The 14,940-nt window shown below is 53.2% G+C and overlaps 4 protein-coding genes across 4 annotated transcripts; 2 read left to right on the forward strand and 2 right to left on the reverse strand.

Moving 5' to 3' along the window:
- Positions 1–1,135: 1,135 nt before the first annotated feature.
- Positions 1,136–3,756, reverse strand: B0H18DRAFT_1035959 (cytochrome P450; the record flags this gene model as incomplete). Its single annotated transcript, XM_048030332.1, has 14 exons — positions 3,652–3,756; positions 3,167–3,430; positions 2,977–3,109; positions 2,720–2,911; positions 2,516–2,664; positions 2,333–2,448; positions 2,158–2,275; positions 2,085–2,089; positions 1,868–2,034; positions 1,789–1,811; positions 1,655–1,736; positions 1,482–1,601; positions 1,275–1,418; positions 1,136–1,223 (listed from the first exon to the last, which is right to left on the reverse strand). The coding sequence occupies exons 2-14, from the start codon at positions 3,354–3,356 to the stop codon at positions 1,136–1,138; spliced, it is 1,527 nt and encodes a 508-aa protein (XP_047888079.1). The 5' UTR covers positions 3,357–3,430; positions 3,652–3,756.
- An 873-nt stretch (positions 3,757–4,629) lies between these two features.
- Positions 4,630–6,268, forward strand: B0H18DRAFT_1035971 (terpenoid synthase). The gene is made up of 6 exons (XM_048030333.1): positions 4,630–4,932; positions 4,996–5,034; positions 5,091–5,265; positions 5,318–5,600; positions 5,675–6,100; positions 6,156–6,268. The coding sequence occupies exons 1-5, from the start codon at positions 4,764–4,766 to the stop codon at positions 6,089–6,091; spliced, it is 1,083 nt and encodes a 360-aa protein (XP_047888080.1). The 5' UTR covers positions 4,630–4,763; the 3' UTR covers positions 6,092–6,100; positions 6,156–6,268.
- Positions 6,269–6,859: 591 nt separating this feature from the next.
- B0H18DRAFT_1035974 (cytochrome P450) lies at positions 6,860–9,389 on the reverse strand. The gene is given in 15 exon segments (XM_048030334.1): positions 6,860–7,043; positions 7,099–7,242; positions 7,291–7,422; positions 7,470–7,551; positions 7,607–7,629; positions 7,686–7,852; positions 7,907–7,921; positions 7,969–7,970; positions 7,983–8,100; positions 8,160–8,275; positions 8,326–8,477; positions 8,530–8,721; positions 8,795–8,927; positions 8,988–9,296; positions 9,355–9,389. 14 exon segments carry the CDS (start codon positions 9,181–9,183, stop codon positions 6,953–6,955), a joined length of 1,563 nt encoding a protein of 520 aa, XP_047888081.1. The 5' UTR covers positions 9,184–9,296; positions 9,355–9,389; the 3' UTR covers positions 6,860–6,952.
- Positions 9,390–11,457: 2,068 nt separating this feature from the next.
- B0H18DRAFT_1035984 (FAD/NAD-P-binding domain-containing protein) lies at positions 11,458–13,892 on the forward strand. Its single transcript, XM_048030335.1, has 10 exons — positions 11,458–11,672; positions 11,726–11,845; positions 11,900–12,058; positions 12,117–12,336; positions 12,392–12,492; positions 12,545–12,579; positions 12,628–12,798; positions 12,850–12,905; positions 12,961–13,022; positions 13,081–13,892. The coding sequence occupies exons 1-10, from the start codon at positions 11,646–11,648 to the stop codon at positions 13,813–13,815; spliced, it is 1,686 nt and encodes a 561-aa protein (XP_047888082.1). The 5' UTR covers positions 11,458–11,645; the 3' UTR covers positions 13,816–13,892.
- The last annotated feature ends 1,048 nt before the right edge of the window (positions 13,893–14,940 follow it).

Raw genomic sequence — 14,940 nt, forward strand, 5'->3', positions numbered from 1 at the left:
TCGGTCTCTGGGCAACACGTATACTGATTTTCCAGTCAGAGCGTGAGGCGCGCGATAGCTAGTCGTTTATATGCGGTTCGATTGACTGGAAGGGTTGTGTGTACGCAAGTCCAAGCGCGACCCGGTGGCCGCAAAGCGCCGGAAGATACCGACGCATCTCCCACGATCGCGGCTGCTCCTGGGCCGTTCATATTCAGAATCACTACTCTCGTTCGTTTCTTTCGCGAAGACGGACATACACAGTTGCTACGCGTGCTCAGAAGGCGAGCTCAGATGCAAGGTAAGCTTGATGTTCAAACCGCATGCTTCAGAATTGTCTGTGGATTGACCGCATGTAGTCTCAGACTCCGTCATGCGAGCACGCCGGGTATATGTAACTGACCGTGCGCAAGCTCCAGTTGGCTATGCGGGTGCCAGCATAAGCTGGTCCTCCCTTCTTGGATGATCGATGCCGGTGAACCGGTGAACTTTGAAGCTTTGAAGCCCGCCATCCGTATTGAAACCCGCCCCCGCGACAATTCGAAATGCAGTGCATGTCGTACCGGCGAAAGTATCAGCATGTGTATCCTGATTGAACGACGCACTACGAGACCAAAAGCGGGGTATGACCGTAATCCTCTGCTAGTTGCGTTGAACTGATCATCCGTGTCATCCTACGTAGCCAGTTTGTCAAGTTTTTTCCTGACCGTATGGCCACCCGCGAAGTCAGCACTATGCATGCTTACGCCGTAGTGTGAGTATCGTATCTTCCTGTCACAAGCCGACCGATTCTATATAGCTTATATTTAATGACTTACTTACACATCCAGGAGCAGCCTATACAGGCCTCTCGCCGCGCGCCGCAGCCGCGAGTCTGATAGGCAGTATCGCTACATCGGTGACAGCCTGTAAGAATTGAGACTGTACGTTCGCAACGGTGCCTGCTACTAGAGCCTGGAGACACAGTATGCCAGTGTCGACAGTGCTGCCTGAGTGTTGCTGTTCATGCATTTGATATATATTTCCATGTTTTCGTTCCAAATAGGTCCGGGAAACAATGGAGATACGAGACATGACACGTACCATTGCGAATGAGTGCGAGAGAACGCGAACAGGTGGTGCTCATGTTCCTGAACGGGACTATCTCGACCGTCGTTCAAGTCTGTGTTGACTGTTCGTTTGTGATGAGTTCTACGGCCTGCGCGGATCGTGGTCTGATAGCACATTTGAACTTGTGCGGATGACTGGGTGAACACATCAGCTACGCGCTTTCTGACATAGGGAAAGTGTCGTACTTGATGATACCGGATGAGAACGTCCCCGGCGGCGTGATCTCATTGCCCATAGCGTCACGAGCCTTGCCAAGGTCGAATGTTGCTACGATGTTAGTCATCGCCTGCCAAATCCCGGTTTCTGCGAAGCGGCGACCTGGACATATGCTGCAAAGCAGCGGGCGCACCTTGATTAGTTTATCAAAGCACAGAATTCAAGACGTCACTTACCGCCGACCGAAACCGAAGACAATGTTCCGTGGGTCCTCCTGATTTTCATAACGCCCATTGAAGCGGTCTGGACAGAAGGCTTCCGGGTCGGGATAGGTGTCGGGATCATGCAGCATAAACCTTAACAGCACCTTGTCAACGAGTGCTACCAGAAAGGTTTAAACCACGTTCACCATAGATTCGGCATGACCACTGTCCCCTTCGGTATCCAGCGCCCACGATACTCATCGTCTTCGCATAATACATGAGGCACACCTGTGAAATCAGTTCGGTGACAACTAGTCGGTGAGGCCCGGAGCATAAGTACCTAATGGTATAGGGCAGGAGAACCTATGTCGCTGCAGTGAAATGATGTACTACTAGCCAATGACACAACTGTCACGTACCGGTACGTCTCCTTGAGGATGCATTCAAGGTACGGTAGCGCATCCTTGTCGCTGACAGTCGGGAGCCTCGCGCCGCCGATGATGCTGTCCATTTCTTCTTGCGCCTTGGCGTAGACGTCCGGGTACAAAATCATGACAAGTATGAAGACCACGAGCACAGTCTGTGTCTAGTTTGAGGATAAGCTGATGCAGTTGAATGGTATGTGGTGAATGCTACCGTGTCTGTTCCGGCTGTGGGGAAGTCGCCGCCATGAAGCGGGTTCTGCTCGAGTTGTTCGGATGAAACTCACCTGCGTACAACGTGAGACCGAACATCGTGATCTCTGGCTTTTCCGTCTCCAGAGTACCCTTCAATGCAGACTCCTTGATCAATGATGATATCACGGGGGTTCCAATGTTGCCTTTGGTCTTCGATTACTCGGTTTGGTGAGACATGCAGCGTCATGGGATCCCGTGTATGCTTACCAGATTGCTCTCTGCCAAGTCGTAGGTTCGTTGCGCAGCATCTCTCACGGTTCTCTTGATCCACACGGCTTTCCGCTTGAATCCTGCACCAGGAAACCAGGTCGGGAGGTATCTCACTGACAGAATGCGATATCAGGAGCTGCGAATGAAGCGACGAAGCGATCAGCACTGGAGCACACTCACGAGACGGGATGAAGTCCACAGGGGTTGTTCCAGGAGCCGAGAGGTGCATCGTCTCCTCCACTGCCTTCTCGATGACATGCAGGTATTCATCGTCTGGCGATGTTACTGTGTGCCCGTAAAGAGACTGAAGCATAGAGGAGGCGTAGTACCTATGCCATCTGTTTATGAAAAGGCTCGGTAACACAACGAACATCGGAAGCTCACCGATAGATATGGGCCCCAAAGTCCTCCGGGTCATTTAGCAATCCCATTAGTAAAGCAATCGCCTCGCGCCTCTGCATGTCGGCAAACGCGGCGAGGGAAGATCTGGAAAGGAAAGGCATATGCGTCCATCGTCGATGCTTGCGAACCTCCTCATTGTATGGCATTAATCCGAGATTGTGTTCCCATCCCAGCCTAATACATCGGAAGTCCGAGTCATCCATACAATGTGTGAGATAAGTGACAGTCGATGCACTCACAGGTCTATCATCATGACCGAATACGGTCTATCCGAGTATATTGCACTCCGCTTGTCCAGCAGATCTCGTGCAGCGGCCGCAGAATTGATGACCAAGACGGGTGTGTTGAATAACTTTAAGAAAATCATGTCCCCTAGTGCAGCGCAGTCAGTCACAACCCCGCAGTGTAAGCATCTCGGAACGCTCGTACCATACTTCTTCCCCCATTGCGCGAATCTCTTCTCCGGGAAATTTAGAGTCATCTGCGGGATATTTCCCAGAATAGGAAATGGACGAGGGCCTGGTGGTAGACGTCGACACAGTTGGCGCCAATGTAGTGCATAGTAGGCGATGGTGACGAGGACCGCGAACGCAACTTGGATGCCGAGTGATAGAGTCATAGTTGAAGAGGTTTTGGATCCGGTCCAGTAGCTGGGACCAGCGGGGCTGATACGTACGCTCAGCCTGTCCGTGTACTCCTTTTCAGCTTGTGGCGATACCATGACATGCCTTCTGCTGTATATTCACACTCCCCGCTCAAGCGCAAACCAATGAATGATCTTCTGTAGACGATGTCTGGAGTGAGGGCGCCATGTCAGAACCTTGTTTTCTCTACATCGGAGATTCTGGCAGCGCTGGAACATTCTATTATCGGTGTATATACTATCGGTGTATATACATACCTCACAAAGCCTGAGCATCGTGGCTATTGAGCAGCACGCATATCGACCCATTCTTGTGCTTGCTCCCACAAGGTGGTCCGGACTGAGCGAACCACGTATGTGTCTCTTGACCTGGTGGCAGATCATCTCAACCAAACGCCGCATGCCACAGACGAGGTCATTCTCCGCGACGAATGAAGGTACCGGTGTGTCGGCTTACCTGGCGACAATTGAATCACCAATTCTTAGTTCCGGGCCATCAGTGACGGAATCCGTAGCATCTCCGACGGTGGAACACACGCACTAGAAGTCTGCTGTACCGAGACTGAGGATCTTTTCATATGCAAGCAAAGTTGCAATTGCCCCGCAATCGCCCTCCGGGAACTCGGTCGGGTTAGGGAACTGAACCCGGTTAGTGGCCCTAAGCAGTGAAGTCATCGTCTGCGTCTTGTAGTAAGTACACCCGTCAATAGCTGTAATCTAAACGAATACAGAGACGTACCTTCCGTCCTAAAAGTCCTAGCCGTTCAACCTGAGCATTGCATCGGGTGGCCGACTGGGGTGCACGCCCGAGATCCCAACCCGATATAGATGAGCCCGACGCGCCCCGCCCGCCATGTGCTGACTAATCTCATCAAGTACTTACTGTGGTTGACCGACTTCTACGCGACTAGATTCCCTGTTTTCTACTGCGAAGGGCTGCAACAGTAGAAGTGACGCACAGCTGCTTCTACAATTCTGGTAAATCTGGTCATCACCCGTCTCATGCACCGGTGCGTAATAGGACAAGATCCGGATAACTTATGCAGACGTTCACCCGGATACCGCATTGCAGCGGTAGTATGTCCAGGAACGAGTGCCACGCCTCCAGCGCGCCACGGATGCACTACTTAGCGTCAATGGGTTCCCGAGTCGCCCCCGCTCGCGATCGCGCTGCGCGTCCGAGAGGCTGGCAGCGTGCGCGCAAATCGGCAGCACTAGCTCCCGGCGTGAGCAAGACATTCCGACCGCGGTCGTGTTGGCGGATTCGGTATGTCTCTATGACGATGTATCGACACTGCGTACGTCACTGAACCACAGCACATAGAGCAGACGAGTCTGCGTCAGTGCAAGCAATCACTCCCATTCGACCAGCCCGAGCAAGAGATGGCCTTCGCAACTTCCTATCACCTCCCCGATACCATGAACTCTTGGCCGTGGCCTCGCAGCATCCACCCGGATGCCGAGGAGGTCATAGCTGCGTCCGCAGAATGGCTCCGCTCCTTCCATGCTTTCAAAGAGGAGTCTCAGCGAGCCTTTGACAAGTATGACGTTGGTGAGTGGCTCGACTCGGATGCTTGTTTGAAACAATCCAAGGACTTACCAACTCTTCGTATAGCACTCATCGCTGCCCTGGTCTACCCGTTTTCGAACAAAGGTGCTCGGCTATGCATGTCATATTGAGTCACAGACTGAGTGTTGCCGTGTCGCCAGAGATTCTGAGAATTGCTTGCGACTTATTCAATTTGTTCTTCGTATTCGACCTTTATACCGACGCGGAGGACGCGGAAGGCTGTCGCAAGATGGCCGATGCAGTCGTAGATGCGCTGCACAATCCACGTAGACTGCGCCCAGACGGCGAAGCAGTCCTAGGAGAGATTACACGCCGGTAAGTCCGATGAATCCTTTTCTATTAGTCGAGCTCACAATCAGACCTGCAGATTCTGGGCGCACGCGATCGATAGCGGGGCAGTTGGGCGCACCGCTCAGCGCCGTTTCATTGACTACTTCACGGCCTACGTCGACTCTGTCGTCGATGAGGCGGCTGACCGCGACCAGGACGTGTACCGGTCCCTCGATAGCTACTTTGAGATCCGCCGGGAGACGGTCGGGTTTCGTCCCTTGTATGCGCTCATGTTGCAAGAGCTCCCCGACGAGGTTGCCTACCACCCCGCGATGGTCGAGATGAGCGTATGCGCCACAGATATGGTGATTATCGACAATGTAAGTGCCCCATTATATGCCTGCGGACTACGAGACTTGACCTCGTTGACGTTCACGTCCATCTCGCTGTCCAGGACATCATATCTTACAATGTGGAGCAGAGCGTCGGCGACGTCCGGCACAACCTCGTCACGGTCACCATGCTCGAGCGCAAACTCGACATCGACGACGCTGTCGCGCTGCTTTTCGGGCAACACGTCGCTCTACAGGAAAGATTCCAGAAGGCCTACCATGGTTTTGAGCCGCACTGGGATCCCGCCACGAACGAGCAGCTCGGAGAGGCGCTGCGCGATCTCGCGAACTTGCCGCGGGGTGCATACTGCTGGCACTTCGAGGGAGGCAGGTATTTCGGAACGAAGGGCACGGAGATTGGGGTCTCGCGCCGCGTGCAGCTCTTGCCACCGCTGCTCAATGGAGATCGGAGGCAAGATAATATCGCGATTCCTGTCATAGACGAAATGTGGGGTACTACACCGCAGCTCGCTGCGTAGTCTCATGGAGTGCGTCTGATGTAGTTCTCCTATTCGCCTCGTCTCAATCAGAGCTCTTGGATAGAATGGCTTCCGTGAATATACTGTCGTGACATTGATCAGTCTCGGAAGTGCAGGACATTCGCGCTAAGTTGTCAACGTTAACTCGCCGCATGAATGTCTAGAGAGGCCTCAGGCATTCCGACCGGGCGTTGTACAAGGTTCGAATGGGTTTCTGCAACGGTGCAACCGAGACCGACGAGTGATGATGTCCATCGCGCGCAACCTCCATGGGCTCTGTGCGTGCGGAACGTAGAGGTCAAGCATCGTGAGGTCCAGCGGGGCCTACTAAGTTATCTGGATGCTTTCCGCGATATGCGCCTTACGCGGGGTGGGTGACTCATGGTATTGTGTTGCTGATAGGTATGCCGCTGCGCTGATGCTCGGCGTCGGATACTATTATTCGCCCTGTACGATGGACGATGAATTCGTCAGGGTGTCCGAGGAGGCCGTACATCTCGCCCTCGACGACGGCGGGCCGGGGTCCGCTCTCGTCGACTTCCCCGCTCGTGAGTTCCATACATGAGCCGGCATCTATGCTGGCCACTCGGACTTGTGATACGAGGCGTGAAGAGCTGACACACCGAGTCTCGGACACCAGGTCAAGTTCTATCGTGTCTATCCGGGTGTTCCGAAGTTCTAGTTCCTCGGCCATACGGGGAGAGATCCAGGTGTGGTGAATGTTCGCAGCACTCGCATCGTCATCCCCCAACCCCCCAACGGGCCCCACCCCGGGTGAGCAAGTAACGTACGGGACATGCATGGGCATTCGATGTTACATTCCTCCAATCTCGTACACGGTACTTGCGACGAACAGCCGGCTCAGACCTCAGACTCGCCACTACTATCAATAATCAGCTGCCGACTCTTCTCAGATCGAGGTCGAATATCGCAGACAAACGGCTCAGGACGCCTATACATGTCATTAACGGCCTTGTTAATGTCATGGTACCGGAAAGGTTACTCACATGAGAGTCCCAGAGACGAACTTCGGTGCAGGTATGATCTCCACGCCGTGCTTATCCCGCGCCTTGCCGATGTTCATAGTCGCTATGATGCTGGCGCAAGCAAGCCACACAATGTCGTCCGCGAAGTACCGCCCCGGACAGATCCTGTCCGTCGATTAGTCCCGGTCAGTAGTTCATACGATGCAAGTCTACCTTCTGCCAAAGCCGAAAACCAACTTCTTCGGATCTTTGAGGTCAGAGTCCTCATTCGCGGCGATCCCAAGGAATCTCTCAGGCTTGAAGGTGTCCGGATCTGGGTACACCTTAGGGTCTCGGAATATTGCCCTGTATGGCACGTCAGAGAGGTAGCTCAAAATGATTCATTGGCATACCATAAGTTCGATATTATTGTCGAGCCTTTGGGTATGTGATAGCCACGGTACACGTCGTCTACCGCAGCCTGATGCGGGACCGCTGAACATAAAGGTCAGTGACCACTGAGCAATGGTCAATTATCGGTGGTCATTACACGTCGTTAACGCCGGGCACCACCTGCGTTACGCATATGGCGTCAGCACAAAAGCTGTTGAACTATGATACGACCTCACCGGTATACCTCTCTTATGATGCACTCGAGATATGGCAGCGAAGGTCTATCTCCGAAGTCTGGAAGTCTTGAATCGCCAATTGCGTGTGTCAGTTCTTCCTGTGCCTTCTTGAATATGTCGGGATGCTGAACCATCACAAGTACGAATACGATCATACTTGTCAACGACTGTCATTTATTATCAATGATTTGCATCGCTTCCATGGACGTGATTGTGCTCACCGTGTCGGTCCCCGCTGAGCGTCAAGACTGAGCTCAGCAGGATTGACTGACATGATGACAGAGAAACTCTTACCCGCATACAGCGTCCCCGTAGCTCCCTTGATGTCGCGTTCGTCTTTCGCCGTCAAAAGTCCTTTCCTCGAGCAGTCTTCTATCAAGCGCGTCGTCAGTGAGGGCTTCGCAATGCCGGCAGCCTATGTCGCGGATCAGCAGACGTTCGCACTGCGATCACAATCGGACGAATAGCACTCGCCATCTCCTTCTTGACCATTTGGTAGGGTATGTCTTCCATGGCCTCGATAGCTTTGCGCGCTTTTGCGGTAGCATGCTTGAAGCCCATGCCGGGCAGCCACGCAGGTATATATTTCACTACACACACGAGTCAGACTTCTGCCAGCCCGTGTGCATCAATCACTCACGAATTGGGAAGAAATCCACCGGAGCCGAGCCAGTGCTACTGCCAACGAGACATGCTCTTATCCCGGCTTCCGTCGACTGAATGAGCGCATCGCCGTCCCATGACGTGACAGTGTGTCCATAACCGATCTCGAAGACTATCCCTGCCGCGTATCTGTTAGAAAGAACATCAATAAGGTAGCAACGCCGCGCACCGTCCACCTCACCGTTTCAACTGATACACAAAGTCCTCCGGATTGCGCACGAGATCGAGTAGGAGACGGCGTACTTCCGTGCACTGTGTTGGGTGATAACTGTTCGCAGAACCCCTGGCGATGAACGCTTGTTGATACCACTTTCTGACGCGTTTCCAGGTATCGTTGTTTGGATTGAACGCGAGGTTTCCTGTCCACCCAACCCTGTAGCAAGATAGCCATGAAGATCAATGAGTGATTTGTTCACATGCCACTGATCGGACACTGTCAGACGTACATCTCTATGAAGTGCACAAGTCGTGGTCGATTGGAGTAATTCACTCCGCGTTTTTCCATGAGATCAACAGCGGCCTTGGCTGAGCTGAGGATTATGACGGGTTGGGTAAACATCTCAGCGTAGACAATGTCTCCTGTGGTTGATGTCGATCAGTTACCACTGCCGCGAAGGTATACATCGCGTCCATACATACCGTATTGAGTCGCCCATTCCATGAATGTTAGGTGTTGGTCGATCTCTGGTAGTTGATGGGCATTGCCGAGGAAGGGGATGCGCGGGGGCCCCGGGGGCAAATCATCACGTTTCGCCCGTCGCCTGAGAAGATACGAGAGGACCATGGCGGCCAGGAACGGCCAAGCAACGCCCGTAAAGCTCGCTGAGATAGACATGATGGTAGAGGTCGCAGTGTAGTCCGAGTTGACGTCAAGTCCTAGCCGTTATAAACGACGCCGTCCGCGATGGAGCGCATGATGTAGCATGATCCGATTGACTGCTTCTCGAGCTGAGACGCATACATTGTCAGTATTTGTACGGCATCTCTCCACATGTCCATGAATAACCTGATGTGTTCCTGAAGCTTCGACCCCAAGGCGCGCAATCCTACGTAATCCCGTAAGTATGTGCCACAGTCACCTCCATCGAAGCACCGTTATCCGAGGAGCGTTGGAACATGGAAGGCGTGAGTGTGAAAATTGTGCACTCACTGATCAAAATCGCATAGGCTCACAATTGGATACGGGTAACGGTAGGAGATAATGCGCAGTGACATGACACCATTCTCGTAACTGTCATGAACAAAATGCAGCATAAGGGCACGCGCATACGGCATAGCTGAGGCTCAAGCGTGTCAGATATCACATCTCTGAAGGAGCCGAATACCTTTCGTACTTACCTAGATCTTCTGCGGCGCCGCTCCCCGGCATGTGCTCATGCACAGAGATAAAACAGTGCTATTATCAACGTTTAGTCATGCTCATGCATAGCAAATTCGACATTTCTTTGAGGTCCCTTGGTGGATACATGCCAATGTCCGACACTTGGTCACTAATAGCCTTCTCGACGTCTCTGGTAGTGGGGGGCCGCGACCGAATTCGCTATCTCAACCGTCTCTCCTCGTCCAGTCTTGGGTTCTGTATGGACGAGGTTGCATTCGCGAGCGACGCGCGAGCCACTGGCAGCTTGGTTTGATCTATCATCGTGAGCCAAAAGGTTGCAGAGTGCGTACCGGTCGCCACTGCGCAGTCACGGTCAGGCCGTGCGAGTGAGCCGTGACTACATAGATAGTTTTTGTCACGTATATATGCTTGTAAATCAAGCCAGCTTGATACATTAGTCGAAGGATCGGTCACAATATGTCGGTGAAAGTCGCATTCATGGCGATGTGTTGGATGTGCTGGCTTCTTAGTTCTTGCTGTTTTCGGAAGTCTATGTTGCGGCGCCACAACGCAACCTTTTTCGGATTGTTCACGTGACTCTGACTGGGACGCAAGCGACGCGCGACGTCTTCCTGCAGAACGACGCAGAGTCACTCAAGATTCCTCGCCGCACCGCCTTTCATCCTGCACCGTTCGATTCGTCTTGCGAAGGCGTCATGAAAAGTGGCTGAATAACACAAAATCTTGATTTCCGCGTCCTCAGGACCGTCCTGGCCCCTCACGCGAAGGAACCTGAGATACGCGGTGGCGATGGAAGGGGACATCATGGTATGCGGCCAAATACAGCGGGCATCCCAAATTGAATGTGCGTTGTCCGATGCTGAATGCGAGGAAGGGTAGGCATGTCGGACTCAAAGTTACATATCACTGATAAAGGACATAACCCGTGTGTGGTGTGTCTCATCGCGAAGCCAGTCAATTCGGTGGGTGCCAGACAGAAGTTTGTGACTGCTGCCTGCGGCGTAGCTCGCATTCCGTGCCGGTTCTCCTCTTATCGTCTCATTGTCACTGCCCCAGAGGCCTTCAAGTCAATGGAAAGCGGGCGGCGTGGTACTCCCACATACTTATATGTACCTGGAAGATGCATATACCTGGCGCTTAGGTCGTGAGCTGGATCCGCGTCGGACTTAGAGAGAATATGCTGCTTGAGTGCATTCCAATTTACCGATTGCGGATCAGTCACATTCCGTACTCACTCAGTACGTGTTTCAGGATCTGCGGACGGTCGAACGAAGAAACTCCTACGCGCTTGTCATCGAGCCCAAATCGAGGTCCTCTGCGCTGATCTCTCGTGGTCAGACTGCACAGCAACGTAACTCTCTGTCAGAGATGATGATGACGGCTTCTCCAGCCATTCAACACGAATGTAATGACACGTCCTCACGTTCACTATGAGTGTGACCGTCATGTCTGGAAGTTCTCCACAGCATCACCGCTGTTTCAAGTTGACTTTTCATGTGGGCAACCTCTCCAAGGCGGCGAATTCGTAGGCCGGCTAAGAAGCTCACGGAAAGGGATTCGATGTACGGACATTCTGAGCTGACTGCTTTTCCTAGGTCTGCACTTCATATTCCTAGGGTCGAGCGCACACTGTTGCAATAAAATAGACTCCTCGATCTTGTGGGCTCATGCCGAGATTCGTGGAATGTGCCGCCGTCGGCGCTGTGGGCGCGGAGGAGTCAATACCAGTCAATCCCGACTAGCGCTCAACGAAGCCAGCCTTCTTGATCAGCAGTTTTGATCGTGTCGGGGACTACGGGTAGCTTTGTGCAGTCATCCAGGTTTTCTATATAGCTCCTCCTCAGTGCATACCTCTACGGCCTTGTCCTCAGTTGCAGGCGTCCCTTCCAACTTCCCCTCGTCCGTAGATAGTCGAGACGTTGACATAGCCGGGCACGCGATCAGTATCCATTCAAATGGAATACAAGCCAGCTGTTCTCATCGTATGCGAAGCTAGTCAGCCGTCAGCGGGCATCGCTGACACGCTATCACACAGGTCGGAGCCGGGCCTACCGGTCTAGTGCTCGCTCTTTCGCTGCTCAAGAATGGTGTCCCTATCCGTATCATCGAGAAATCGAGTGTTCCTCACGGCGGCGCCCGAGGCACAGCTATACAGGTATGACCATGCGTTCGAGGCGATGTCCTACGCTGATATCGTGTTGCTGTCCAGCCTCGTACCTTAGAATTGTTGGCGTTTCTGGGGGCTGTAAACGATGTATTCGCGATCTCTACCCCGCCACTCCTGATGGCTACACATGGGACCGGTCAGGAAGTCTTGAAGATCACAAGATGGGAGCAAGATGCCGGGCCGTCCCCTCACATTCCCTATGTACGTGTATTGTCTGACGCTTGAACGGATTGTGGTTGCTGATCTTTATGCTGTGCAGCCCCGGGTCGCCTCTTCTTGCCAGGCCGAGTTCGAGAAGGTCCTAAGGAAGCACATCGAGAAGCTGGGCGCGAAGGTAGAATATGGGGTGGAACTCACGACGTTTGAGCAGCACGCCCATGGAGTGGTAGCGCATCTTCGGGTTTCGTCCAAATCTGGCGACGCTACATCTGAAGAAACAGTTGAGTGCGCATACATGGTTGGTGGAGATGGTGCGAAAGGTAGGCCTACGCTACTGCAGCAAAGTGAGTCGAAAAATGATTCAAGATTGATCAGGGCACATCCGGAAAAGTCTTGGCCTGTCTTTTCTGGGCGAGACCAAGGAAGCGGAACGCATGTTCACGGCAAATGTAGACGTTGACGGTCTTGACGGAGAGGTGCGTCTCGCTCTCATTATTGAGATTGCATCGGAAGCTCACCGTGTAACAGTACTGGCACACGTGGGGGACATTCAACACAGCGGGGTCAGTGGATTACCTAGTATACAATCGTAGCCTCTGACAGCTGTGCAGATTCGCGCTGAAGCCTCTTAAGCCGGCTCCCCTATTCCAGGTTCAAGCATTGGGTCCCGATCTGCCTGACACCTTTCCCACAGATACTGAGGGTATCCAGCGACTGTTCGAATCGATTAGCGGTAGTCAGGATATCGCCTTGTCTAACGCCGCTTGGGTCTCGACGTGGAAGTGAGTGCCGTATAGGAGTGCTACAGTATCCACCCTCACGGCACTCTGAAGGGCGAACATTCGGATGGCAAATACTTTCAGCGTCGGAAGAGTCTTCTTGGCTGGAGGTACGTGTGTACCGCAAACTCGGTACAAGAAGACTCACACGATTTGTTTCTGCAGACAGCGCACACTGCCATTCGCCAGCAGGCGGTCAAGGCGCGAACACCGCCATGCAGGATGCGGTGAGTATAGTATATACCGCTGATCAGGGCTGTATGGATAGCTGACCCGAGCTCGCAGTTCAATCTGGCCTGGAAGCTCGCGCTTGTCATCCGCGGGCTTGCTTCGCCTGCTCTTCTCAGAACCTATGATGCTGAGCGTGTGCCAGTTGTGGCGGAGATGCTCAGTTTGTCCACGGAGCTTCATTCTCTCGCCTTCAACCGGCCCCGCGCCTCGGCTGTCGACGCAGGCGAAGAGATTAGCAACGACAAAGCTATGTTCCGTCCTAGGAAACTGCTTCAGCTCGGAATCAACTACCGATGGTCGCCCATCGTCCTGGAAGCCCGCGCGGGCGAAGATGATGCATCAGCGAACGATCCGTATGGGCAGGAGACGTCAAAACTACGTGCTGGCGACCGTGCACCGGATGCGACGCCGCTCATCGATGCGGACAATACTTCGACTGGAGTCATTACATTGCACTCGACTTTCTCCGTCGAGCACCATACAATTATCGCCTTCCCGTCCGCCGCAGATACGCTCGCAATCCTCGAACCTTTGACAAAGCATGTTGACGTAGGACTGGCAAGAATTTCCGTCGTTCATCGGAATGTGCCGGGCAGGGAGATGCGAATCAAAGGTTCGCGAGCCCTCGTCGATGTCGAAGGGACGGCCCATGCTGGTTATGACGTGCACGGCGATGGACTCTCCTTCGTGGTGATCAGACCGGACGGCATCATCGGAGCGTATACGCATGGCATGGCTGGTATTGACCGTTACTTCGCGGCATTGCAGGGGTTCGCTGCTTGCCAGTGAAAGTTGACAAGAACTTAGCACGAGCGGGTAGTGTAGAGAGGTCTACGTCATATGGAGAATTCAGAGTATACACCGTCAGCATGATCCGTGCTGTCATGGTAGAATTTCCGAGCAATATTCCAGGTAAGTTAGAACAATGGCTAGAGCCTACGTAGAGCTCGGCGGCGACTCGGTGGGACGTTATGGCGCATGTGGCGCAGCCGACATGCAGGCGCCTGTCTTGTTTGGTCTTGTTGTTCAACTGCGACATGATTCTTGACACCTCACATCTACACCTCTACGTCATCATGGAAGGAATCGCCGGGCTTTGTGCCCGCACCGCTCTGGCACCCGCCGAGTACTATCTCGAAAGTGGTGAGATCCGACGTGATTAATTGATTCGTGGTACAATGCTACTAGCACCGTGACTGTAGAATCAGCAACATCATCAAGTTACTTATCCGAGTCAATACATCACCTGAACGGGCTTATTCTGACGCAATATCTGCTTCTGATAGGATGTTGAGGTCGCAGGAAACCCGTGCCAGTTTCAGATTGTCGTCGGAACTTAGTAACGCGAATACGACGCGATACAATTGCGACGAGTAACAACTCATCATCACGACGCAGGTGCTTGAGGGTCGGGGCGCAGACCGGAAGGCTTGGTGGGAGTATCTCATGCATACTAGAGACTAATCAGGTATGACGGTGTCGGACGCCGCGCATCGCACAAGGTAAGTAGCCTCGAGGCTATCGTCCAGGGCGCCGAGCGATGTATAGTCGGCCATAAGCGCCGGCAGGACCATACGCCGAGGACCGCATGTCGGCCTCGAGTCTCAACTAAACTGTATGTTCTGTTCATACCTTCCATCTCTGCAGATCACATATTCCGACACCTAGCTAATTAGTGATCTAGGTATTTTCGTTCGGGCTCCTGTCGATTAGAGTAGTACTATTAGTGAGGCTTGAAATAGTACTATACAAATGTGAGGCCTGAGCTCGATAATGGAAAACATCGCAAATGGGAGAGTGGGGTAGACCGCCGCGCGGTCTTCGAGAGTATTAGGGGAGAAAGGAAGGAGTGTAAGTAGTAGCTAGTGCGGGGCGCAGCCCTCCGGGCTGCCAGACCCAAAACGAACCACCGGG

The sequence above is a fragment of the Fomitopsis serialis genome, assembly GCF_022376445.1.
Source record: "Fomitopsis serialis strain Sig1Antser10 chromosome Unknown B0H18scaffold_107, whole genome shotgun sequence".
Classification (NCBI taxonomy): Eukaryota; Fungi; Basidiomycota; class Agaricomycetes; order Polyporales; family Fomitopsidaceae; genus Fomitopsis; species Fomitopsis serialis.

What these genes read in the sequence shown, in the direction of transcription:
- B0H18DRAFT_1035971 (XM_048030333.1), top strand. Translation starts at nt 4,764, where the DNA reads ATGGCCTTCGCAACTTCCTATCACCTCCCCGATACCATGAACTCTTGG. An exon ending in CTACCCGTTTTCGAACAAAG is followed by an intron (nt 5,035 to 5,090) that starts GTGCTCGGCTAT and finishes CCGTGTCGCCAG; the next exon opens with AGATTCTGAGAATTGCTTGC. An exon ending in CTAGGAGAGATTACACGCCG is followed by an intron (nt 5,266 to 5,317) that starts GTAAGTCCGATG and finishes TCAGACCTGCAG; the next exon opens with ATTCTGGGCGCACGCGATCG.
- B0H18DRAFT_1035974 (XM_048030334.1), bottom strand. Translation starts at nt 9,183, where the DNA reads ATGTCTATCTCAGCGAGCTTTACGGGCGTTGCTTGGCCGTTCCTGGCC. An exon ending in TTTGTGTATCAGTTGAAACG is followed by an intron (nt 8,478 to 8,529) that starts GTGAGGTGGACG and finishes TCTTTCTAACAG; the next exon opens with ATACGCGGCAGGGATAGTCT. An exon ending in ATCATAAGAGAGGTATACCG is followed by an intron (nt 7,630 to 7,685) that starts GTGAGGTCGTAT and finishes TGCGTAACGCAG; the next exon opens with GTGGTGCCCGGCGTTAACGA.
- B0H18DRAFT_1035984 (XM_048030335.1), top strand. Translation starts at nt 11,646, where the DNA reads ATGGAATACAAGCCAGCTGTTCTCATC. An exon ending in CCCGAGGCACAGCTATACAG is followed by an intron (nt 11,846 to 11,899) that starts GTATGACCATGC and finishes GTTGCTGTCCAG; the next exon opens with CCTCGTACCTTAGAATTGTT. An exon ending in CGTCCCCTCACATTCCCTAT is followed by an intron (nt 12,059 to 12,116) that starts GTACGTGTATTG and finishes TATGCTGTGCAG; the next exon opens with CCCCGGGTCGCCTCTTCTTG.